At 38.1% G+C, this 26213-nt stretch overlaps 1 protein-coding gene across 5 annotated transcripts; it reads right to left on the minus strand.

The window, feature by feature from the left end:
• Nucleotides 1-1493: 1493 nt before the first annotated feature.
• LOC120103661 (BEL1-like homeodomain protein 7) lies at nt 1494-25588 on the minus strand. 5 transcript variants are annotated; one of them, XM_088714281.2, is made up of 7 exons: nt 24784-25588; nt 24416-24518; nt 23885-23974; nt 22318-23440; nt 3195-3571; nt 3046-3106; nt 1494-2515 (listed from the first exon to the last, which is right to left on the minus strand). In XM_088714281.2, the coding sequence occupies exons 4-7, from the start codon at nt 23254-23256 to the stop codon at nt 1877-1879; spliced, it is 2016 nt and encodes a 671-aa protein (XP_088570407.2). In that variant the 5' UTR covers nt 23257-23440; nt 23885-23974; nt 24416-24518; nt 24784-25588; the 3' UTR covers nt 1494-1876. The 5 variants fall into 5 exon arrangements, with proteins under 5 accessions (XP_088570407.2, XP_038987957.2, XP_008812790.4 ...); XM_039132029.3 differs by lacking the exon at nt 24416-24518; XM_008814568.6 differs by lacking the exon at nt 24784-25588 and having other exon boundaries at nt 24066-24518.
• Between the last annotated feature and the right edge of the window lie 625 nt (nt 25589-26213).

Here is a 26213-nt window from a genome sequence, read left to right on the forward strand (position 1 = left end):
TTTGTTATCCGTCAGTAGCCATAGCTGTGATACCAATTGTTGGCTTCACGAGGGCACAAGAATGAATCTTTTCGGCTTATAAATTAATATATATTCTCATTCAGGCATTTCATCGAACACATCACAGGCATAAATAAACAAGCACAAAGAGACAAGAACGTGGTTCGGCAACTAGTGCCTACATCCACGGAGAGGAGGAGCAATCCACTATATCAACCGTCCTAGTAGGGTACAAACAAGGCTACACAAGTGCCCAAAATATGGGTTGCCGAATGATCACAAAAGGAGGCAACAATATACCAAATATAAGGCAAAAATGCCAATCGGACCAACCTTTCTGCAGCCACAATGGTAGATCAAAAGAGTAGTATACGAACCAACCTTTCTACGGCTTCAATGGCAGATCAAGAAAATATCAAGCATATCTTAGCTTTCCTTCTTTCACTGTGAACAACAAGAGCAGGGACACACGGAAATGAGAAGCCAAAGAGAAAAGTCTCGGCAGAAGAAAGGAAGTCTCTAGCGAGTGGAAAACGAAAGCGGACGCCTGTTGTTGCCGGGAGACTGAGATCACAAAAGAGAACGAGAGAGGACCAGAGTGGCGATCGGGATCCCTCTCTCTCAAAACAACCCTTAAAAAATAAAGAGTTTGGCTGCCTTATATATATAAGTGTTAGTCTTGGTAAAAGGTCCCTTTCAAAATAGGGATTTGGAGCAAAGTCCAAAATAATCAACATAAATATTTTTGATGAGACAATCACTCGTATTCAACATCTCCCCAATCTCTTCCATGTCTGCTTAATTGCAAGCACCACCCACAAGAATGCTTAAGATTGTCTAATATTGCCATTGGAGTTAATATCTCTATTCCTGGGTAGTTTACTTGCTTTGTGACCCAAAGGATATCCACAACTGATGGTGGCAAGTAAGGAGCCCACTGTCCAGACAAGCTAGCCAATAGTTTGGGGCCCAAGCTCTCAAGAAGGGCATGTCAAGCACCTTGATGGTATTCCAGACTCCAGAGGGTGGGATTAAAGCAAGCCAAGGATGATGTCCATGAACAAAGCAAAAGACAAAGTGGGAGGTGGTGGAGAGCTCATTGGAGGAAAATTTGGGAGTTAAGAATGGTTAAAGTTGGGGAGTTCAAGCATTGAAGAAGGCATCTGATAGATGATCCAAATATGATTATAAATGGACATAGTGAAGAGGTCAATGGTGTAAAGAAGGGTGTGAAGGACGGGGAGAGTCATGGCAAAGAACCCCTGATGATGAAATAAAGATAGACGGGGCAGTACCATGACTAACAAAGATGTTTCTGGACACAACGCAACAGAAGAAAGGAAGGTTGGATCCTAAGGTTGAAAAGTAGAGACATGGAGGATGGAGAGGGTTGGATCATCCCCAAGATTAATTTACTTCTCTGCCCCAGTATAGAGCTACAAATGTAACCGTTGTTTGCAGTAAATGAAACATTCCATCAAACAAATTAGCCATGGCAAAGAATAGGATTAAGATCCTCCTTCCATGACAAAAGAGAGGTGTTTGGTTCCGCCCGAAGGAAAAACCATCACACCAGTTCTTACAATCTCATACAGTTATCACACTAGGACTGAAGCCATTCCAATAGTATACAGAAGGATGATACTCAAATGATAGTACATGTTCTCTTCTTCAACAATTACACAACTATGCATCTATCTTTACAACATGCTACCCTGTGTATTCCACCCACTCACTTTATCTGTCTTATATTACACCATATATCATGCTAATGAACTTGCTTCTATGGTGTCTGCAAACGGTATCCAAAGGCAGCTTTGGGCATGCTATTCCAGCATCACTTATTTGAACAGCCACCACAGTAAAACTTGGTGTTTTAAGCAACAAAATCATGAAGTAGATGCGATGACCCAAACCTGTGCCGCCGATCATCCATACTCATGTAATCATAATCAGTTGTATCAGCTCCAATTGGAGCAGCTGCACCATAAATGTCTTCCCCCCTCATCGCAAGAAAGTTCTGTGGACCATTTGATACAGGAAGGCTTCCATCACAGTGTTGCAGCCCCAACGTGAGAGAGACATCGCTATTCCCATACTGACCAAACTCAGCCGTCTGATAAGCCATATACCTTCCACTCCCCTCCGAGTGGGTGAAGGCATCTTGTAGAAGGCTACAGTCATTGCCATTCGGTCTTTGCTCGTTCAACTTAAGATTCATATAAGCATCATCCGAACTTGTTTTGTCCTGAAAGCTGGCAGACGCCCCACCCGTATCCATGTTGTGGATGGCTTTCGACTTTGAGTCATTAAGTTGGTTTATCTGGCATCTTTCCCCTGGAGGGCTTTGTAAGTCCTCCTCATTCTCAGAGGATCGGATCTCATCCTTATGTATGGGTGGATTCTCTGATGAAGAGTTTGAGTCAATCTCCGCATCACCAATCTCTTCTCTGTACATTTCCTCGATCATAGGCTTCCACAGCCGAACTCGAGCATTAATGAACCAGTTTGAAACCTAGACAAAGGGAGAGCAAATGATGAACAACTAAAAATAACAGAAATAAATGCTACCTGACTGGCATGGATTGAATAGGATGTAGCTCTAAATGTTGTCCTTGTAACATAATATGTGGTAATCCATTAATAGGATATGTAACCTAGAGATCTAAGTCAAATATATGTTTGACAGTGGGTGGTAAGCAGATACCTAAAAGGGGAACAGGACCCAATACAAGATAAATATTAAGTATCAGGTGCAAAGAGAACTAAGCTGCATTGGTGCATAGAGGAGCTGATACAGCATGCATAGTTGCTGAAGGATCATGAAGTAGAAGTTGGAAGGCAGACAAATAACAAATGATAAAGATAGAAGGTTAGATAGAATAAAGGAAATTACAGTAGAGAGTATTGAGAGAAGAATGATAGACTTGCTCTCTATGTGACCGACACCATCAGACATTGCATTAATCATTAAAGGGGGAAAACATCCTAAACATGTCCAGATATAAACCTTTAAAGTTCTCATATAAATAGTGAGGAGCATACCTGACTCCTTGTCAAGCCTGTCTGTCTTGCAAGCATCAGCTTCTCAGAATCCTTTGGGTAACTGGCAAAAGATTACATAAAAAACAATGAATAAGAACAAATATACACTAATATTATCAAATTTCCAGGAGGAGGTAGTTGAAGTTTACGGATGAAGAAAGTGCTCAAACAGCCAAGCACGAAGGACTGAGACAGATGACTCAGGTAACCCCCTCTGTGGCCTCCAAGCATGCTGTTGCATCATACCAAACTGCTGCATGGCCCTCTGTTGCCTTAGCTGATGGTCTATATATCGGAGGCGAGAGATTCCACCTCCCTTGCTAATTGAACTGTCTTGCTCTCCAAGGCTTTTCCGAGTAGCTCGAATCTGACCACTGATGGCATCTCTGAGGCAGCGGAAGTGCCGAGAGATTGTCTGAAGGGCAAGTGCAGTGTAAGGTTTAGCAGCCCCAGAACCAGCAAATACATCAAAAGATGACACTACAATCTGCATTTGATGGTAATATTGTTTATATCTTCGATCAACCTGCAATAGGAGGGAAAAGAAGTGCAATTTAATCCACACATAAAGAGCAGTAAAATCAATCATGCAATGAAATTAGCAAAGCATGCAATTTCTCATTGATATGATTGACGGTATAACATTGGTAGTAGTCTTCTTGGCAGAACACAGGATGTTTTGGAGCCTTAAACCCAAAATTCTCTCAGGTTTATGACATTGCTGATGTGGATCTCACTGAAAATAGATTAATGCAGCTTTCCTTCACTTATAAATCATAAATACTGTCTTAAATTAGATTCAAAAAACAACACCATATGTACATTGTTCCAGTTAAATAGTTATGCTTAATGATTGCATGTAGGTTTCTTCTCTTGTTTTTGGAGATAACTTATTGCTGTCCTCTCATCTGGACCAGCACACAATTTTGGGGTAATAATTAAAAGAAGACTTTTACGAAATTCTCAGTGAAAGCAGATATGCACTGATTCTTCAGCATGGATGGTTATACAATGTGGTAGATGACCTAAGAGTGTCACTAAACACAAGCACAATCTTCCCTCAGAGACTAGGAACATCTTCTCAACATCAAGGACTGCATATTCATGTCGTTGGGATTAAAAATAATCAAAAATGAGTTAGAAGATTTTGATGGTACAATAGCTCAGATGAAGGTATATGCATAAGTAATCAATAAATACTTGAAAGGTGATCAAAATCATTGAGATAAAGGTACAAAGAGAAGTAGTCTTCCCTCAGAGACTAGAACAAATGTCTTCTCAAATCTCAATATCAATGACTGCATACTAAGTCACTAGTATTAAACACAATCAGAAAAAGTTTGAAGCTTTTGATGATATAACAGCTGAGATAAAGGTACGCAGAAGTCTTGAGTATATACGTGCAGAAGTATTCAGAATATACTTGCAGAAGTATACAGTATATACTTGGAACAAATCTTCTACGCAAAGAGTAACAAAGTTTGATCACTAGATACTAGGCATAAATCTAGACAGGATAGAGCTTTTCTCAGCCATCTTTATCAAATCTTTTCACATGAAGTAGTCAATGCTTGCTTCAGAAATTTCATGCATGAATATTCTTTTCAACCAATGCTTCATCACTTGCCTGATGCAACATTTTAAGCTTCCTCTATTTACTCATTACAATTTTTGTCCCCCATCTTTTCTAGCACAAGGATTCTTATTTCTACCAACTCATTTATTTATTGACACCCTCTTTGTCAAACAGTCCAGCAATATGACATTGCCATCCTTGCTAATGTATCCTAGACTTTCCCTAAATTAGATTGGCATTTGTCAGTCAATAACATCTACAGATGACTAACTGTACTAGAAATATTTTTGTCCACTGTCCACTTCTCTACACTAGATTGGATGTAAAATTATTGTTTATAGGTATTTCAAGGAAATCAATCTTGAACCTTGATTGAAGGCTCACAATAATTTTCCCACTGATACTGCAGCCCATATATATTTTTTAAATAGATTGGTTCTCAAACCTTTAACCTCAAACTTTCCAAGTACAATTTCAATGTAGAACGCCCATGTTACACTCATTAATTCCAGCATTCAAGAAATAACCATCACAGATGGTTTCAAATCCCAAACGGAAACAGGGAACAGTTGATGTTAGCAAGGTTTTAAATCCGTGGGATAAGGAACTCCTGGCTTCTCCATGGAACAAGACACCCTGAGTGTCTCGCCGGGTTCCCTCTCCTTTCTTCTTTCCTTCGTTTCTTTCTTTCTTTTTTTATTTCTTTTGTTCTTTATTTCTTCTCTTCTTTCTTTCCTTCCTTTTATTCTTCCTTTTTCTTTTTCCTCGCTTTTTTCTTTCCTTGTTTGCTTCTTTCTTTCCTTTCTTCCTTTTCTCCTTTCTTGCTTTTTATTCTTTCTTCTCCCTTCTTTCCTTTTTTCCTTTCTTTTTTCTTCTCCTTTCCTTCCTTGCTTTCCTTTTTCTTCTTCTTTTCTTACTTTCTTTTTTTTTCCTTTTCATCTTCTTTCGTTTCTTTTTCCTCTTTCTTCTTTCCCTGCATGGATGGGTTTCAGAGTCCAGTCACCTTTCGATCCTCTTTTCGCATAGGAACGAGATGAGATATCTAGGATGCCCCCCATCCTGAGACTTGAAATCTTAGATGGTAGGTTCCCACTTATAAAGAACATGTTAAGCTATGAAACAAATCCAAGTTCAATATCTTCCCTTGTTTTAACATCAAAGATCGTTGTCCATAGAAATTCTTGGTGAACAAGGATTTATCAAGCAGACCCCCAATAGTTGGGACAAGGCATGATAGTTATGGTTATGGTTATCATTCACGAATGAAATAGACCTCTAGTTTTCTTTGTGAATATCAAATGAAAACTATGAGAAGTATCAAATTTTTTTATAAGTTAAAGTATAAAGCCTATTCTAGATGTATGCTTATCACATGCTATAGACTCGCCTCACAACCACCACAAAAATTGTCCATATGACCATTTGTTAAGCATATTCTTATTTATGTCCATAACATATTTTGAAAAAAATACCTCTCATGGTTCTCTTATGATCTCCCCATGTTGACAAGAACTGTGCCCTGGTCATTTTTTCTCTTTTGATCTTTCCATAAAATGTTATGCTTGATAAGTGTAAAGCCTTCTACCTTTTTTTTTTCCTAATCGTTGACTCCTTTTCTCAACACCCTCTCCAACAATTTCATGGTGTCACATAATGCCAAATCTTTTTCTTTTTCGCTTTGTCCAATGCTCTTTCCTATCACCCATCACTAATTAATTTACATGCTTTATTTTGTCAAAACAAAACCATACAAAATCATGGTTTAGCCCATCGGTTTTTCCTTATTATCGGTGTAGTTTTTCAGTTCATTTTGTTTTTGCAAATAAGTGTTCTAAAGGGAATTAGTGGTATTTTGATGCCCAAAGAACCACATAGTGCAGGTTTTAGTTAGACATTATGCAGATTATGTAAAGAAACTGTTGATTCATAAAGAAGTAAAAATAACTAGGAAAACAGAAATAACTTGGTAAATCTTTAAAAAACATCTATTGATGAGTACTCTCACATGTAACTTAAGGACTTGTTTTGGTGAAGAATTACATGGTTCTCTTAGTAAAATGACATTCCCTACAAATGACTACTCTAAATGATAAACAATCAATTCAAAGTAAGATGCAGAAGTAAGAGAAACTTGCATGTTGTAACAAAGATACAATGTTAGGGCACTAATGGATGAGACTGGGGAGGGGGAAGGGTGGGGTTTGGCATGCAAATTGCTTGCTGCTGATAGGTCAAGAGGCTGCACAACAGGATCACATAAGTGGTTTGGCAAATTGTTCAAGTACCTTTTAAAATACTTATATATCAAAAAAAAAAAGCTATAATAACCGTATACTTTTTATGTTCCGAGTTCTCATTGATCACTAGAAAAAAATGAACCAACATTTTACTCCTATTCTCTTCATTTAAATTTAGTTTGTCCCTTGTCCTCACCATTGTCTTTACTAGTTTGACATTATTTGTCATTTGCATTCCTTCTAGGACCTTTCCAGATTGATTGCCTATTGGATCTTGTCATACTAATAAGATCATATTAGAAACTTTTCGACTCCTAAGACCCATCCTAGCTAACTCTTTTATTATACTGTGATATCTGATCCCTACCTTCAAGTACCACCCGTACTGCATCTACCCTTTGCATGTCTAAACTCATTTACGCTTAGGAGAAAACAGATATAGAATAGATAATAAGTATCAGAAAAAGAGAACTCTCTACGAGAAAAAAAGACAAACAGAACTAAATCCCACTTGAAAAATCTTTACTTGGTCCCCAAAATAATTATAGTTAATATATAGTGATGATAAATTTCCAATGCCAAATGAGGGATTTATGTTATGGCAATGTTTTGGACAAACAACAAAAAAATCCTTGTTGTAGAAACTTAAACATAACCAGCATGTTTATTCTAGTGGCAAGATATATGACTGGGTAAACTAATGTTTAAGGTGATGTATAACAGGAAATTAGCTTTTAGCACCCAAAACAATAAAATCAAAAGTGAATACAGTAGTCCATAATTCCACATCATAGGATTTCCTAAGACACTAGGAACAAACCTTAGTACCAGGAAAATTCTACCTAAAGTAATGTGCCCTCTTGGGAAACTCCATGGAAACTCAAAACCAGAACCACTTCTTAAAGGTTTTCTTACTTGATGTGTTTTCAAGTTATCTACTTCCTCTGCATTTGCACTCCTAACAACTCTAGGTTTTGGCAGCTGAGGATCAAACTAAATGATAAGTCTTCCAAATGATGGTTGTGGTTAAAAAAACAAAAACAGCAGAAGTCATGTAATACTTACCAAACTAGGAAAGCCTTATTACTTCATACCAAAATACAAAAGGCTTCTTTTCTGTAAGTATTATACTAAGCTTGTGAGGAAGAATACTATGAAAACCTAGCAATGAACATCATCCAATGGGAGGAATTTAAAAATCGCACTTGAAAGTCTTACGGCTTTTTATGCTGCAGTAAAAGCGTACAGAGTTGGTGAGTTTTCAAAAATGAACTAATGATTTAACAAGACAATGTATGAGAAAAGTAGCTGTTGCCAATCCCAAGCTTGGACGAGCATGGTGGATGGGCATCAGGTCGACAGCCCATTTTTATAATGTTGTATAAATAAGCTCATAGAAGTAAATTCATTATTAGCAAAAATAACCTAATAAATCTAATGCTTCTCATGAATGAGATTCAAATATTACAAATAAACATCGAAAATGAAGCTATACATGAAAAAAACTGTGTAATTGATATCTAATTTGTCCAACAGCTTTGCCTCAGAAAGGAGCATTGTAACCATGGTATGCTGAACCAGCCCATACTGGCCGGTTCAGCACGTACTGGACCAGTCCAGTCCCTGACCGGTTTGGTTTCGGTATGGAAAAAGGTTTCGGCCCCAAGGGGCCGAAACCGACCAATTCACGCAGCGTATCAGTGCAAACCGGACTGATACCGCATTGTACCGGTGCGAACCGGAGCGGTTCCCACCGGTACGCGCAGGGCAGCGTGCCTGCACGCACGGGGAAGAAGAAGAGGAAGAAGAGAAAAGAAGAGGAAGAAAGAAGAGAAAGAAGAAGAGAAAGGAGAAGAAGAGAAGGAGAAAGAAGGCCGGGCCTCGGGCCGACCCCCTCTCAAGCACACCAACGAGGATCACCCCCCTTCCAAGAGCTCTATTCGCCCTTCCTTGCTCGCGGAAGAAGGGGGAAAGAGAGGAGAAGAGAGGAGAGAGGAGAAGAGAGGAGAGAGAAGAAGAAAGAAGAGAAGAAAAAGAAAAAGGAAAGGAGAAAAAGAAAAAGGAAGGTGCCAGCGCACAGGGAATCGCGGGGAAACACGCCCTCGCATGGAAAAACGAGCGGAAAAACACGCCCATGCGCGGAGAAATGCGCGGGGAAGCACCCTCGCACCCTGGGCAGCGCGCTCCACACTTTGGACAGCACGCGCGTGGGAAAACGCGCGGCGAAGCGGGCCCTTGCTCGCGGCCTCGCCCGTGGAAGCACAGGGAAGAATAGTGTCCTGCGCACGCGTCCCGTGCACAGGAAAGTGCGCCCGCGTCCGCGCGCGCTGGGAACCACGCGGGTGCACTCTGCTACGGTGGACCAGGTCGGTGCCGGTTAGGCACGGCCCGAACCGATACCGACTCGGTCCGGATCACCACCGGTATGCCGACCAGCACCAGTTCGGCGTACCTTGATTGTAAGACTAACATTCGAATAAGTGTTTCCTTACAATAAATTTGAGTGTCATGTGGTAAATCTCACTATTTCCTAATTTACATCAAGGAAAAAGAAAGGCAAATTTCAAAATCTGCTCCTATTATAATTAAAGTATATTTATATTGAAATACTATTAACCAACCGTAGACCTTTTTTAACTCTATGAGGATGGTCATACTTGGCAAACTGTGCTAAGTCCTCATATGGCATCATAGACACCCATAGCTCATCCCCTTTTTTATTATCTCCACTTACGAGGACCTTCAACACAGATCCAAGCTCCTAGTTAGGACTACAGCTGGCCTCACTGCATATAAGCAACCTTGGCAATTAGTTTCCTTCATTCTTCTCCTCTGGTGGTAGAGCAAAGCCATGGGGTAGGGAGGGCCATCTTAACCACCCACACCCCCCCCCCCCCCCCCCCCAAACACACACACACACACACAAAAAAAAAAAAAGAAAATGCTATTCCCTATTCCTCACCCTCGCTGCACCTGTTTGGAAGGAACATGGCTTCCATTAATGTCTTCATTCAATTTAAATCTCAAGTAAGAAATCCAACTTAGCTCAGTAGTTAAGCAATCAAGGAATCCAAAGCCATTACCATGTAAAGATGCCACGCATTTAGTCTCTTTCTTTTTCATAGGAAATCCCCACATCCTCCTGTGTTTCTGTAAGTCTCTTCGCTTCTTTGATTATGCAAGTCTCCATATTTTCCTATAACAAGATCTAAAATTTTCCTTTTTATTTCCCTGCTAGATTGATATATCTTTGAACCAGCTTGCTTTTAAGCCAGACATTCAACTTAAAATATTATATCCCATTCAGAAATGAATCTGAATTTTGACACAGATTGGTGATCAATCCAAGAGAATTTAGAGAATATAGCATAACCCATAGAGAAGAGTTTTTATTTTTTTAATGTATAGTTGGGTTTTCTTTTAGAGTAATTTTTTATTATATTATCCAAATATACTTTTGATTGATGTTTTTCTGAGATAACAACCAAATTATATAGTTTCTTATAATATTCAAAATTACATAATTTAAAACATGATATTTTTAATTAGATTTAAACTGATTTGTAAGTTAATTAATTAAAGTCATCAATTAACAAAGACCACAAGGATCTATCCATAGCCATCCAACATTATAAATTACAATTGAGATATTTTTTGTTTCCCACTTTTACCTTAGCATATTCTTGTCCATTATAAGGATTCGTGGTTGTTTTAGGCTACATTTAACATGGAAATTAAACTAGTCATATGTCACTCCATCAATCAGTAATGGGTATGCATGGTATAGAAGATTGTTAACACTCTAGTTAGCATAACATCTTTGATAGTGTTGGTTTGATATTTTGTTTCTTGTTAAGCATACAAAGCCACAGTACTATTCATCCATCTCAAAAGCCACAGCTCTTCAAATAAAATCCATGCATTTGCAATTTGTCCACTCTTGCTGTTGCTTAATACACTTTTCAAACTCATGGGCATGGAACTCACGCACAAAACCAAGAAAGGCAACTTCATGTCCCTGTAATTCTTGTCTAGCATTCACCAAAGCTCTAGTCCTATTAGCCATCAAATCACCAGCATACCCTTTAAAAATCTGAATCACAATGCATTATTAAATAATCTCCTATCTAAAAGACATTTTCTTTAAATGATCATCATCAATCATCATAGCTTTGAAGCTAAGCTTTTATGATAATTCAAAATTTTGAGTTTCACACACTTCAGTTGATGTCCTAACAATAATGATCCTCATAAATTTACAGAATTGAAAGCTAATCCTAGATAGTGAATATGCAAAGGGCATAATGTACAGTACTTTGGCTATATCTACCTGGATTCACCTAAATCCACCTAGATTTCTAAACTATGGAATGTAAGCATCACTTCCTAAACAAATCTTCTTTGTTCAATTCCATCATACCAGGAAGACAGTTGATGAGATAGACGATGACTCCGTTGCTGCTATGACAAGAAGGGAATGGTAGGGACCAAGTATTGTAAAGTATATATACATAGATACAACACTGTGTGTCCTTTTCAAAAGAATTATATTGAATTGTAAGTTTAGGGATAATCCAAGAAGCATTATATAGAAAAAAATATATTTAATTATTTATTAGTTAAAATTTTCCCCTTGCAAGTAAAGTTAGTGTTTGTATTCATAAAAAAGCATAAGAAATTGATTTTCTTCATGAACTCAAAAATCACTAGAACGGGATGGTACCATTGATACCGTATCCTACCGATGCCAAACTAGCACTTATACGGGTGCTGGGAAGCTGAAACCTATACCAATATGTATTAGCAATTATCGATACATACCAGCCATTGCAGTCTGTAGTGTTCTGCACCGATGCATATAGATGGTACTATACAAACTGTACCAGTCAGTAGCGATAGTTTTTCATTATTTTTGATGTTTTCACCATCTGTACTACTATCGTACCAATACGACCATACCATTCCAATAAAAAAATGGTTAGATATTTGATACCAATATTCAAAACCTAAATTTTAGAGAAAATTTGTAATTCATGGATTTGGATAATGGTAAAATAATTGATAGAAGTGTTGACTGAATAAAAGTTATTTCATATAGTTTGTGGAGGCAATTAGCTATTGAGAAAACACCAGCACCAAAGGTATTTAAGCCATAAGGTAGCATATCATACCATATCATGTAATTTTAAGCACAAAGAAAAAATATACAACTCAACTCAACTCAAGTCAACTAAGCCTCAATCCTTAACTAGTATATATGAATCAACAATTACCTATATGAATCCTTTTCTCCATTCTGCTCTTTTTAGGGCTACACTTTCTAAAAGATGTAGTGATATCAAATCCTTCATTACTACTTCATCCCACATGATTATCAGTCTACCTCTATCTTTACAACTTCATCCAATATGATTTTGATCTTAAATAATATTAAGATAGTAATAATATTTTTTTTGAAACTATCATATTTATTTTAGTCTGATCATGTACCAACTTTGACATTTTAGTTAAGGGTGGGTGAAGAACAAGTCTAAGATTTCATACAATTTCCAAGTTTGATCAGCTCTTTTTCTACCAATTAAAATGAATCAACAATTAAATCCTTGTCCTTAGTTTTCATCTCTTTCTACTAATCATAAAGCAAAACAACAGAGTAATATATTTTTCTGAAGAAAAAAAATCTAGTACGGACCCACAAACTATTTACACAAATGCATCCACCCATAATTTATATAGGTACATTGCTAGGTTCGCCGTACTGGTACCGAACTCCGTACCGGTGCCGCACTAGTATAGGCGTACCGAGTGTCAGTATGGTACGGTACGCGGTACGCCAGGTGTACCGGCATTGGCGTACCAATACCGGTACCCATCGGTACGGGTACGGTACGCCCGGTACCAACCGGTACAGCATACCGGTACAAGTATATGGGATAGAAATGCCTACAAATGCTGTGGCTTGGATGACTGAGTCCACATCTAGTAAATGCACACTTGACATAAATTCTTGTCTTTATTAAATACATTCTTCATGTTCAACTCTTGCTCTTTCTAAGGGAGTGAAACAAGTGCACCAACCAAATATTGGAGTGTACTTTGGAAGCTTACATGAACAATAAAATATTTTTTAATTGTATGAAGTTTCACAGGTCACAGACATCCTTGTTTCCTCTAAGAGATATAGCACAATGCCAACACTAGTTACACATAAACTATCATTACTCAATAAGTTAAATATAATTTTCCCTATTTTAATACATTTTGCAAAGTTTTCTAATAACGTTTAAAATAGACATATGAATCTAGTATAAAATCCACATATCAATAATATACTATTTTGTTATGACAATTGTTGAATATTTTTCAATTCAACTGAGAGGCACAAAATTTCTACAAGGAAGAATCAATATTTTGACTCGATGTTAAATCCATAGACTATTACATCATTTATGTGATTTCAGGAAAAACAAAAAGTCAAATTAAAAAAAGCACTTACCTTCATTTCATAAATTTAATTTTTAATAGCATATCTATAATTTTTCAATGATGGGGTTGTCTCTTATAAGTTGTAGGTTAAAATTTAATTTGGAGGTGAAAACAAGAGATCAGGAAATTCTAAGATAAAGCAATGTTAATTATCATTTCATGGAAAAATAATCAAAAAAGAATATTATTCTAGAAGTTTGTCACCTTGGCCATCTAGACCAGTCTCAAAAAAGCCCCCAAATGGTCACCTGGCGCCTGCCATAATATTTTGCATTAAATTGGAGTATGATGGATGGAATTGATTTATGAGTTTGATTATTCCCAAGTTGGTAATTTCAATAAACTTACTACATCTTATTGAATATGTTATGTTCCAAGTTTTATGGATATAGCTAGTTTTCATCATTATATTTGTCAACTTATTAAATTATTATTTTTGGGTTGCCTTGACCTTTGCCACCCATCTAACACCTACCTGGCCTCCTAGCTGCCCATGGGCCACCTATAGGCTTTTGAACATTGGAATTGATGATTTTGTTAAACTTAAATCAATATTTATTGGTATTGGACTAAAAAAGAAAATAAATGCAGACCAAAGATCTAGTTGTGAATCCATAAATTCAACAAACATCATTTGATCACCTTTATCCAAAGTATAATCTAAATCTAATCAGTGGTGTACTTCCAAAGTATATAGGGGAAAACTCAAACCTTAAAAACTTACCGAGTCATTCAATTTGTCCTGTTAAATTCATAGGCATAGCTGCTCCTATAAAAACCTTCAATGCAAAAGCCAACTAAAGTATCAATTTGATCAGGCATGCACAATAATTGATACCTAAAGATAAAATGAGATTGCCATCATATTGTCTATATTGAACCTCAAAGCATATTTCCAAACCGGATATTTGGATATGTCAATTATACGTAAATTGTAGATAAATGCTTAGTTGGTAATGAAAGAGTTTTGGCATGACACAAGGAGGAAACGACAACGTCCATTACAATTGGCTCTAAACATCAACTTTGAAAGGAGCTACCATGTGACAAGGCCTACACCTCTTTATACTTTTGAAATGCTAGAAAACAATTATCAAGTTAATAGGAATTAAGGATTGAAGCCCCAGCAGGACGAGGGCAGTCCCAACCGGTCCCATCCTATGCCAATGAGATTATGGCACATGGGATAGGTGCGGGACCTAAAACACACTTCCGTCCTCCATCTTGGCAGCTCGCCTTCAGCCCGGCAGGGTCACGCACCAATACCGCCATCCCAATCGGAATATGCCCTCAGCTGCACCTTTTTTTTTTTTTGACAATGTTTCGAATCATTGCCTGGAGGGAGAAGGAAGGAAAGATCAGTTTAGGTCTACTTTTTTTTCAATAATGTATTGGCTTTGGCTTAGCCCACTGTTGCTGGGAGGGAGGAGGCACAAAGGCTCAGGTTCGTGAGGATCCTCCTTTTCATCTTCTTCTTCCATTTTTTCCCCGATGAGCATGGGGCTCAGCCAGTCACGTGCTCACATTTTTTTTCCTTTCCGATGAGCACACACGCAGTCAGCAGAGAGTAGACATGGAACAGGGTCGTATCTTTCATGCAAAAGAAGGATTCTCCTTCCTTCATATGAAAGTATCACCGGATCACCAACCACACATATCCTAAAGCACTCAAAACTCATCATTCATCCATCCGCATAGATATCAAAGCGAACAACTGGTGATCCAATGGTGGAACGTAGCACCCCTATCCTAGTGGACGCTGACTGAGAGAGTTCACACAGAGAGAGAGAGAGAGAGAGAGAGAGAGAGTTAATTTTCCCTCCCCTCTCACTCTCTCTCTTGTGTGCTTTTCCGCTCCCCTCCCCCACTCGATCTATCTTTAATCAATATAGAACTCACCTGTCCACTCCTCTTTTTAATTTTTTTAATTAATTTCCTTTCCACTCTCTCTTTTTCACCTCCCTCTCCTCTCTGTCTCTTCAATTAGTGTGGTGCTCACCTGCCACCCACTTCTTTTGAGAGTTGATTTTATTTCAATAGATGTGATTGAGATTTGAAGCACCAGCATTATTTGGTCGCATTGCTCTGCGGTGAAATTCTTAGCGTCTAGGAGTAAAACAACTAAGTCAGGGATGCGTGATGGAGCTTAGTCCCACATGTCAAGACATTGAGATGTTATAAGCATCGGCCCTTCGCCGTTGTAGCTGAAATACGAGAGGAAGAGGAAAAGAGAGGATGGGAGAGGAAAGGAAGAAGAGTTGAGCCATCTTCCACATCAGGAACTTCTTGCTTAATTAAGGTGAGAGCTTCTTTTATCATTAATTGAGCCACATAAAGTAAAATGAGATAATTATGATAATGTTTTTCGCATGAAATTATGATATGTTATAAGGTTAGGATCAAACTACTATAAATTTTATTTTTTAATATATATTCTATTTTAGTAAGATTATCAAATTTTTAGAGGGGTCCAATATATGAACCTAGCATTGATCAAGCAGAAAGTAGTGGACTTTTTTAGTAATTGGATAAGGTTCCAAAAAAAAATCCAAAAAAAAAAGAAATATCAAAATATTTTTTTACTTTCTCCAATAAATGGCCCCTATTTGAAAGCATGTGCCATATTAAATGACTCTGCTTAAATATAAGCATATAGCATAGCAAAGTTCGCCAAACTGGTACACTAGTCGGTAGGCAGGTCGATACTGTACCGGTTCGGTACCGTACCAACACAAGGTACACTTAGGCATGCCGGTTTCGTACTAACACACCCTTTTTTTTGAAGTTTTTCAAGTTGATTTAATTGGTAATCAATAATTTTGAATTTTTTAATAATTTTAAGTCTAATTTAATTTTTTTTATTTTTTTGATATTTTTTGATGTTCTATAAATCCAGTTTAACCTAAATGATACATCTTATTATTTTAAAATGATACAAAATATAAAATAATTAGAAAAATGCTGCGTGCTACAAAAAGCAACATAAAATATCCTTAAATCAAGTAGTAAGGTAAAAATATAAAATAATATAATCAATTACATATATTTAAAGTACAACATATATACCGATATCTAATATCTCGTCGAGTAACAATGTTTCTCATATATATGAATCATTAGCATAGTCAGGAGGCACATTAGCCTATCCTTCTAACCAAACGGTGTTGTAGTCTTGTATATTCATTCCATAAGGAACTGCTCCATGTTATAAGTACTTTCGTATCTCTTGTTGAAGTTCTAGCTCTGAGAGGTATCTTTTGGCAAATAAATTGGTTGATAAAACGGATGTGAAGGAACCCATCCAAATAAATCAGCAGCAAAATCCGACCCATAAAATGCTTGAGACTATGTAGGATAGTAGCGACAAAAGATTCCTCAGACGCACCATATCCATATCCGTATCCATATGGGTCATCGGCTGTCTGTGGCTATGAGTAATAGGATCCAGTATATGACTCAGAATCTGATACGTCTATAGATCCTACTCCACGTGCGAAATCATTTGCAATTGCATCGTATCCTCCTGAATGACCCCGAGGAGCTCGTCTCCTATATGCAATCGTCACAAGCTCCACCAGTCGTGTTCGCAAATTAGGAGAAAAGAAGAGTCGGTGGAACTTCCAAAAAAAGGCCTTCGGCCTTCCCAATACTTGTTTTTAACAAAAAAAATCAGAGGGGGAGGGTGCCCAGTTCCGAATCAGGTTGACTCAGTGCCAACCATCCGGTTCGCACTGAGTTTGAATAAAACCGGCCGGTTTCAGGCCGCTTCCAGCCGGCTCGGTCTAGTTTGGGCCTTTTATGGCCAGTTCCAGTCGGTTCGGAACTCGTTCCGGCCAGTTCGGTGCTGAAACCGATTTCAATAGGCGAATCGACCCGATTTTCCACCGGATCGGCTCGGCACAGGCCGAACCAGACGGTTCGGTCTAATTCAGTCTACCTTGTAGTCTAGTATACATGCACCAAATGAATTAAATCGAGGTGGGGGTAAGACCTCTATTTTGAGTCTCCCCACTTATCTCATCATTATTGTGACTGTAGTTGACATGTGCACCACCCAATTCATGCCTGAAATGATGGGCGGAAGGAAGGAACAAAGTTGGGGGCTTTGATATTCTCCCCGAGCTAGTAAAAATAGGGCCAATTTATCATAAATGTATTACTTTTGAAGTTTAAATATGTTTAAACAAACAAATAAAGCAAGAAAACTTCAAGATAATTTTTTAAATAAAAAATGAAATATATATATATATAAAAGGGTGTCCCAAGCAAGTATCGAAATGCTCAACCAGAATGGTCACTAGGATGGGGCAGGATGTGGGGCATCGCATTCCGTAGGAAAACTGGGACACCCGTCCTACGGGATTTCAAACCTTAATAGGAATTATTAAATAAAAATGATTCATGAAGTCAGTCAAAGATAGTTGAGATAAGATTTGATGCTTCTATTCATGTTTTAGAGTTGAACCCACATCACTATGTACCATTAACTTGTCAAATCACCACACAAGAGTTCAATAAATTTAATCATCCCAATGCATGATGACTGGGACCATGGAACAAAGTAGGTGCAATTCAACATGCTAGTAACCTAAACATTCAAATTTTCTGATGTAATACAGTTGGTGTAAAGGCATGTAAACTACATCAAACATCCTCTCATTTAAGTCATGAAGAATCTGAAGCCCTAATATAGAGCTCAAAGTGGATAATTCTTGAGGACCTGGTCAATTTCCTTTTAACAGCATGCGAAAAGACTTCTAGCTAGAGTAATAGGAATACATTGTTCAATACCATCACCAAAATGTTATAAGAACTAAGAACTTGACATACTTTAGCTATATGAATGATAGATTAACAATATATGATGTTAGAAAATGAATCATACGTACATATGCTTTAGCTGCTAAGATTAGTTAGAGCAAAAAGAATAGATGCATGAGATCGAATTGCAGCATAGAAAAAAAAAATTTCTTCAATGAAAGAAATGTGCTCTCTTTTCTTTTTCCTTTTTGGACTTATATGAGTATAGTAGTGATGGTCAGCAAGTTCATAAAAGTTTGGAAGTGTTAAAACAACAGTAACAAGCCCAAAAGTATTCGCTGACAGATCTCAAACAAGCATTGCTGTGAAGGTTGCCCAAGAATTATAATGTGTTAGTAATTGAGAAAAAAAGTCTCCCACTTATGTATAGTTGAAATATCTATACTTGAAATCTCTAGGCTGGCAAATTGTTTAATGCATCATTTAAATTATGGCATCAATAGAGAAAAGTAATGAGATATAAATACCACTTAAGAGATGAAAACAAACTGCACAGTTTGATGCTTTTAGATGGTCAAAAAACCTTAAAATCTATAACAGCAAGATCAGGACAATTTACTAAATTAGTAGATCTCCCAATCATTAGCTGGCCCTTTTAGGTTTAGCAGTAGGTCCCTCACTTCCACAGAGTTTCGTAGATAGGAATGTGGCACAAACTTATTTGAGCATTAACACGAGGTAGAGAGCCAGTGGTAAGACATTATTGAACTTTCATCGACTATACTTTGGTCCATATGGATGTTCTGATAAAGATGGGATCAGGATTGTTGGTTAATGTTAATGTTAATTATATGCTACATTAAAGAATATATCATCATTCCACCATTATATAAAAAAAATGATACAGCAAAGGAAAGGAAAGATAAGGAACAAAAGAAGAAGAGAAAGAAAAGGGAAAACACAATGGTGGACAAACAAAGAGGGAGAAAAGGGAAAGCTCTGGAAAAGAACAGGAACACCAGTTATCATGTATCCACAAAACATGCCATCAGCACATTAAGAAAAACAATAAAGGTCCATGGAAAGCCATGTATTAATCCTCAATTTTACTCTACTTCAATCCTAAAGACTAGTGCTTTCCAGATCCAATCTAAACTCAACAAAACCAATATCATGATAAGAAACAGCTGATTTACCCTATGTAAGGAAACAGACAGATCAAACTGAAAGCCAACAAGGGGAAGAGAAGGATTAATCAAAGAGAACTCTATGATGTAACCAAAGAAGTTGAAAGATGTTGTCAATCAGTTGATGACCATTGCCCTCTTCCTTTATCTTGATTATATCTTCAATTCTGCCTCCATACCAGAGAGTACTTAATAACAAAATAGTGGATACTCTACCTTTCTCAAACTAAAAAGGCAACTTATTTCACCCATTTCAATCCAATGAAACACAAATGTAGAAAAAGTGAATTAGCTTGTAGAAACCACAATAGAATCACAGCTTCCTTTTGATTTGATCATGGTATGCCATACCGTATCGAACCGCACGGTATGGAGCATAGCGAACTGCACAGTACGGAGCATACTGTACCGTATTAGTTCGGTACCAATACACAGTACAGAAGGCGTACCGACACTCTGTATGCCGAACTGGCCCCTATACCAGGCATACCAACACAGTGACAGGGTGGCACCGGCATAGAGCCCAGTATCGAGATAGAGTACCTTACTTTTAATAAAAACACTAGTATACCACTGTGATGAGAGATATCTATGAAAGAAGCATTACACAGTCCTAGGTACTTAACATGTTCAAACATAAGGCATGAACATAACAAACAAAACTTAAAAAACTTTCCGAAAATAGTGAGAAAAGCATGTAATGGAATAAAGAATTGCTATATGGCTGAAACTTGTGGGCAAATGAGGACATTGAAATATTATGAAATGGTCCAGTAAGGTGTTCTTTACTTAAAACTTTTTACATATTTCTATACTCAACATAAGTTCTCAAACAACTTATAAGAGATATCAAATTTTTATCATACCATTTTCTGTAACCCACTTCAGAAGACCAGTGAAGAAACACTCCATGTTTACTATTTTTCAATACCTCAACCAGTTTCCAAAAATTGTGTATAGACTGTTTCACAGAGGGTTTTCAAATGTTGGACACCATCCTTTGCACATTAGACGGATCTAGGAATCACAAGAATGACTGTTAACATAAGATATGTGATATTCTTGTCAGGAGCAGGGCCTGGTCTTAAATAAATAACTATGATTATCATAATAAAGTGAACATTTTGCTCTATAACGTTTCCAACAAATCAAGAAACCATAGCCATAATTTATGATCCTTGACCTAACTACTTGGGGTCGGATTTATGCATCCTCACATGCCAAGTATCCTATTTAAGGATGCCTCTGATGTTATTCAAGATTTTTCATAGTCTTGCTCACAGCATCCAGTAATTGTAAGCTGAGGTCTTCTGCTCCTATTTTCACATCCTTCAACCCAAATTATAGCACCACCTTATGAAAGACATCTTGAATCTTCATGCCCTTTGTCCATACTCATACAATCTCAATCTCTCAAAAACTTTGTCCTTAATTTGCCAACTCCTTAAACTACTCTACTATAATCATTTCTCACTTTGCTCTACCTTGTTTCACCCGACATCTATCTCAATTTTCATTTTTGTAACACTTCACCTTATGCAAGGCAGTCGTACAGAACTTCGCTTCTGAAATGTAAAGATTCATGAAGATGTTCCATTTTTTTCATTTCTCAATAAATAACTTCAAGCAAGGTACGCCGCCTTGGTACCGGGCCCCATAGTGGTGCCACCTTATTACTGTGTCGGAACATCCGGTATGGGAGCCGGTTCGGTATACCGAGTATTGGTATGCCCCCTGTGCCATGCACCGGTACTAAACCAGTATGTTACGGTATATCTCGTACCATCCGCTTCGGTATGGTATGGCATGCCTTGACTTCAAGTCTCCTCAATACCACTTTTGTATAACAAAAGCATAACGTCGTGCAATATGTTTATGGATGGGTGGTTCATCATATTTGGGTAAGAAGCTACTACCTATGGCTGTTATTTAGCACAATGGAGAGGGTTCATCCATCATTCTCTCCATAGAAATAATAAAGCAAAGGCAGGGAACTTGGGGTTTCAATACTCAAAGAGGTTGAATTATCAATTTTGAAGACCTAGACCTACCTGCCAATCTGGAAGAGGCGGTACACAGCAAAACTATGGAAACTCAATTGATAAGCTTCTTAAGGTAGTAAACTGTCAAAGTTACATTGATATCTCTAAAGCAAGGACAGTCTCATTAAGTGTGAGAATTCTGATTAATTAATCACATAACCCAGTCAGCTTAGGAGTAGTAGGTGGCTTCACCTGATGTGGGCATGGAGGGATGCATTATACCTATCAAATAAATTTCCACATTCTTCAAAGAGATCAATATAAGAGTCAACAAAAACCATTAAACCTGTAATAGCTAATTAATTTTCACTTTATACCTCTATACTTGTAAAACTTAAAACAAGTAGAGGAGTTGATTACAATGGAGTATGTATCACCAATAAGATACCTGAAGCAATTCTGAGTAATCAGCGCAACGAGAATGGCAATTTTCCTATCTATCCGTCAACATACACAATCACACATCTCTCTATGTGTGTGTAGAGAGAGAGAGAGAGAGAGAGAGAGAGAGAGAGAGATTTCATGTAAGTTATTTCAAATACATGTGTGAAGACAATTAACAGAAAGCCCACTACACAATTAAAAATCACATCCAACAAGAAACCTCTACACAAGTTACTCCTTCAAAAAAATCATAACACATAAAACAGAGCATAATAATAAGCTGAACAGTCTAATATAAAAAAGAAACAGATAGAGCAAGCGCTAAAAAAATAGATATTTATATACACATTATGTTCCAGCATTATCTAACAACATGGAACTATGGTGCAATAAAACCTAAAATATGCATTGGACTGAGGAATTACAAGTATTGTATGAATTTGAAAATAAAAAAGAAAACATTGAACTATGAATAGAAAGAAGAAATGACTAACCTTTACTAGAAATGGTGCTGCTCAAACCTACAATTTTTTCTTTTACTACATATGAAGGAAACTTCAAATAAAGAAACTTGAATTGGAAAATCAATATATACCCACCTCATCCAACATAGCCAACAGTTTTGTGACCTTGTTCTGAAGGTCCTGCCTTCCAGAAGGTGAGAGCTCACCAGGCGAATTGGCAGTGGACTCTTGAGCGTTTGAAGGCATCCCTTCACTCTTTGTTGCCCCATCAGTATCCTTACAACCAGCGGTACCAGCAGAAGTATGGACACTTTGACTTTTATCTGCTTTGTCCTTCAAAGCCTTCCGGACGTTAACAACTTCATCAAGTAACTCTTGTGCTGCCTTGAGATACTTAGAATTTGAAATGGGATTTGTAAGACTTGAAATTCCATAAGCAGAGAGGTTAGCATGCATATTTTTGTTTCTAGATTCATCATCTCTACATGACCCACTGTTTCCTGTAGTTGACTGATGTGGCCCAAAGAAAGATAAGTCTGAGGTCGCAGGCCGGTACTGGAATGAAGGAACTGGAATTTGCGTGCTGAGGCTAAGTGACAGTCCTTGGTTTTGCATGGTGGAAACATTTGAGTGCTGCAAAGACAACTCCTGGCCATTTAAGATGCCCAACTGTGTCTGCAGACCCATCTGGAGATTATTACTAACAGAACTGCGAATAAGATCTCCTGCACCATTCATTGACCCACCAATTGTTTGCATGAACAACATCTCATTTCTCCCATCCCTCCAAGCATTATAAGCATTTTCGCCAAGATGAGAAGTCACCATGTTAGGGCCTTCCACAGATGAGCCTTGTGAAATCATAGCAATGGGAACAGGGACCTTGACAGAATTCTGCTGGGATTGAGCATTGCCTGCCAAAGCATCTGAATACAGACTAGAAGATGGGTAGTTAACATACAGCATGTTGCCAGTAACCGATGACTCAGGATATGGAGTATGTCCAGGATCCCTTAGGCACAGATTTGGCATGGCATCTCTTTGATTAGTAGAGCTGGTGTAGAAAGTAGCCATTTTTCTGTCCCTTGATTTCAAAAAGTTCAAGATCTTTATAAATAGGAGGAGTTGAACAATAAATCATGACAACATTGGGTACAGCAGTAGGCTAGCTGCTTGTCGCGAGGAGTCAGGAAGGTTCCCAACAGTAACACCTTCCATAACACAGAAAGCTTGAGTTCTCCGTGAAGAAATGAGTTGTCTGCAAGAAGTTGTGCGCAGAAAAAAAAGGTCAGCAGGTATGCGATAAAGGGCATATACAAACGCTAACTAATAAATCATTAAATATAGGGAAAAATTAGCATAGAATTCAAAAGAGAAAGTAGTGGAAATTTATTTGTAAATATAACATGGTTTATTGATTTGGTTTTCGTTTTTAACCAAGAATGTCTTGATAACACCATCAAGAAAAAAAAAGGGGGTGAAATTATATCATAATTTGGCATTTCTTTTCCTTATACTTCTAAGCAAAGTATAAAAACCAACTGCTCTGGCCATGACAGTTTCTGAACCACCGAGTTAGCATAACCGGAAGAAAGGGCTAGACAAGGACTTATTAAAACAAATTAAGAACATAGGAGGATCAATACAGACATACAAAAACAAAGACATAGAACGACCGAACACCATAGCCTAAAGTCTTTACCTTGCTACAACGATCGGAAGAGTAATCAGCAGAAAAATGCTCAGAGTTGTTCCACCTCTTCGGTCATGAAAGAACAAGCTCAGGATCAATCTGGATGAACAATCAAACAAATAAAACCAAGTTCCTTTCCTTTTAAGGCTACATGCTTGCACGATATCGAAAAGTAAGGCAAGTAACATACTTCTAGTGAAAGATTTCAGAATCTCAATCCCCACCAATTTCAGCTCAAAGCACACAACAATTTATGCCAACTAACAGAAAAGCAGCAATAAAAAGCAGTAAAAACCACCACCAAAAGAGCCAAATAACTCTACTTTATCGCCCTTTCCTTTTAGCATCTGTTAGGGAAAGGGCTTTCACCTATAAAACCCAAAACTCATCTCAAAGACTCCATTCCTTCCAGCTAGTCAACACACCCAGACGCAAAAAGAAGAAAGAAAGAAAGAAAGAAAGAAAGAAAAGCTTCCCCCATCCCAAAAGCAGAGCAGGGAAAAACCAAGATTAAGCAAGGTAGGAAAACAGAACACAAACCACTTTATCAGAAGAGCTCATTCAACCAAAGAAAGAGGAGAGCACCCAAGAAGAAAAACAACAGAATCAGCTTCCGGTCAATTATTCCACAAGATAATCCCTCCTTGCCAAGAAGAAACAAAATTTTCAAAATAAAAAACAAGTCAAGGGAGAAAGTTTGTTGCACCCACCAGACATAAAAAGAATAATAAGGCTCGAAAAAAATTATAGAGAGAAAGAGACAAAAAGAACAGGAGAAGAAGAGGAAATAAATGAGACGGCGATTTATAAAACAAGAAGTGCAGATATAAGATTATATGTACCCGTTGATAGGTACTTGGATAGATAAAAAGAAGGGGATAGAAACGAAGCAATAAAAATAATAATACCTGAGAGAAGTAGCAAGAGGGGTGGAAACTTTGTTGAGAGATAAACCGCGGGAGGAGGGCTGCTGTGCGCGTTGTGGGGAGCAGGAAAGCATGAATTCGCAGCCGATCCTCTGTGAGAAATCCTCCCAATACGGAGACAAAACCGATCCCAAGGATTCAAATCGCCAGCCACCTCCTAATTCTTTTTCTTTTCTCTCCTCTGCTTCTCCTCCTCTCCTATATAATAATCCTCCTTCCACTTCCCATGCCAGCACCTAGAATAATATAATAAGCCCACTAATGATTCTCTTTAACTTGCTTTCCCTTCTCTCTCTGTCATCTCATTAGATTATCATCAGCAGAACCAACATTCTAACTTGCACGTGAGAACAGTACTCGATCCCTCCTCACCTTCAAAAAGGCATGAGAATGGCCTCTTGCTCTCTCTCTTCTCTCCCTTATTTGTCTCTCTCCTTTTTACCTCTCTTTTTAGCCAAGTCTGAGAGTTCCTTCCTATCTCCTTCACTCCTTTGGAGTTGGTGCTGGGATTGTTAAGGTGTTCATTCTTCTAACCACCAGTTGGTGGACCTAAACCTTCTCTCAAACCAATTTGATCCCCCTCCCTTGGTTCCTCAGCCCTCCTCTCTCTCTCTCTCCCTCCCTCTCGCCATCCTAGAATTTTAAGCACGTGGAAGATGCGAAGAGACCATATGCTCTATGGCAATGCACCATGCGACCGAGCATGCCATCAACCACAGCCGCTCGCTCTTGAAGCGGTGCACCCACTTGATGAATGAAACTATAGAAACAAGCGCTTGTGATTGACAGGGTGCACAACCATGTGTTGCATGCTTTATAGAATATAATTTCTTAAAAAGATGCTCTCACAATCCAAACCACATAACATATATGGGGGGTCCTCGCTCTAACCATCCCTTATAAAAAGGGCTCCCTTTGCCTAACCATCCCATATTAAGGTGTTGTGGGGTTGGGGGCTGGTGGGGTGGCCTTGCTTTAGAACAAGGGCATTATTATAAAACAAGGGCATTATTATGTTGATTGATAGGTGTGTGGGTTCCCCACTTATGTAAGCATGCCTTGTCTTTGCTGATGTGGGTTGTGAAATGTGTGGATTAAAAATCACTCCCTTGTATTCTTCCTTAATGCTTTGCATCAAGTCTGCGCTTGGTTGTATACAAAATCTGCTTTCATGCCTGCATGGTCCTTTCTTGTTCTTGATGAGTGCAATTATGGCAAATCCTCATCAGAGTTAGGTGATTGAGATGGGCCGTCATGTCAACCGATGATTAGGTTGAGTCGCTAAATTTCAATGTCTCGTGGGAGCTTAAACAGAAGATTTTTCTAGAGTCTTTAAAAAATTTCACTGCAACTGATTATACTAGCTTGGCTATGGTGGCCAATATTGGTCGGTACTAGTTGCAGTCGAGCAT

Source organism: Phoenix dactylifera, chromosome 18 (genome assembly GCF_051530095.1).
Source record: "Phoenix dactylifera cultivar Ajwa chromosome 18, Ajwa_hap1_PhDact_Kaust_v1.1, whole genome shotgun sequence".
NCBI lineage: Eukaryota > Viridiplantae > Streptophyta > Magnoliopsida > Arecales > Arecaceae > Phoenix > Phoenix dactylifera.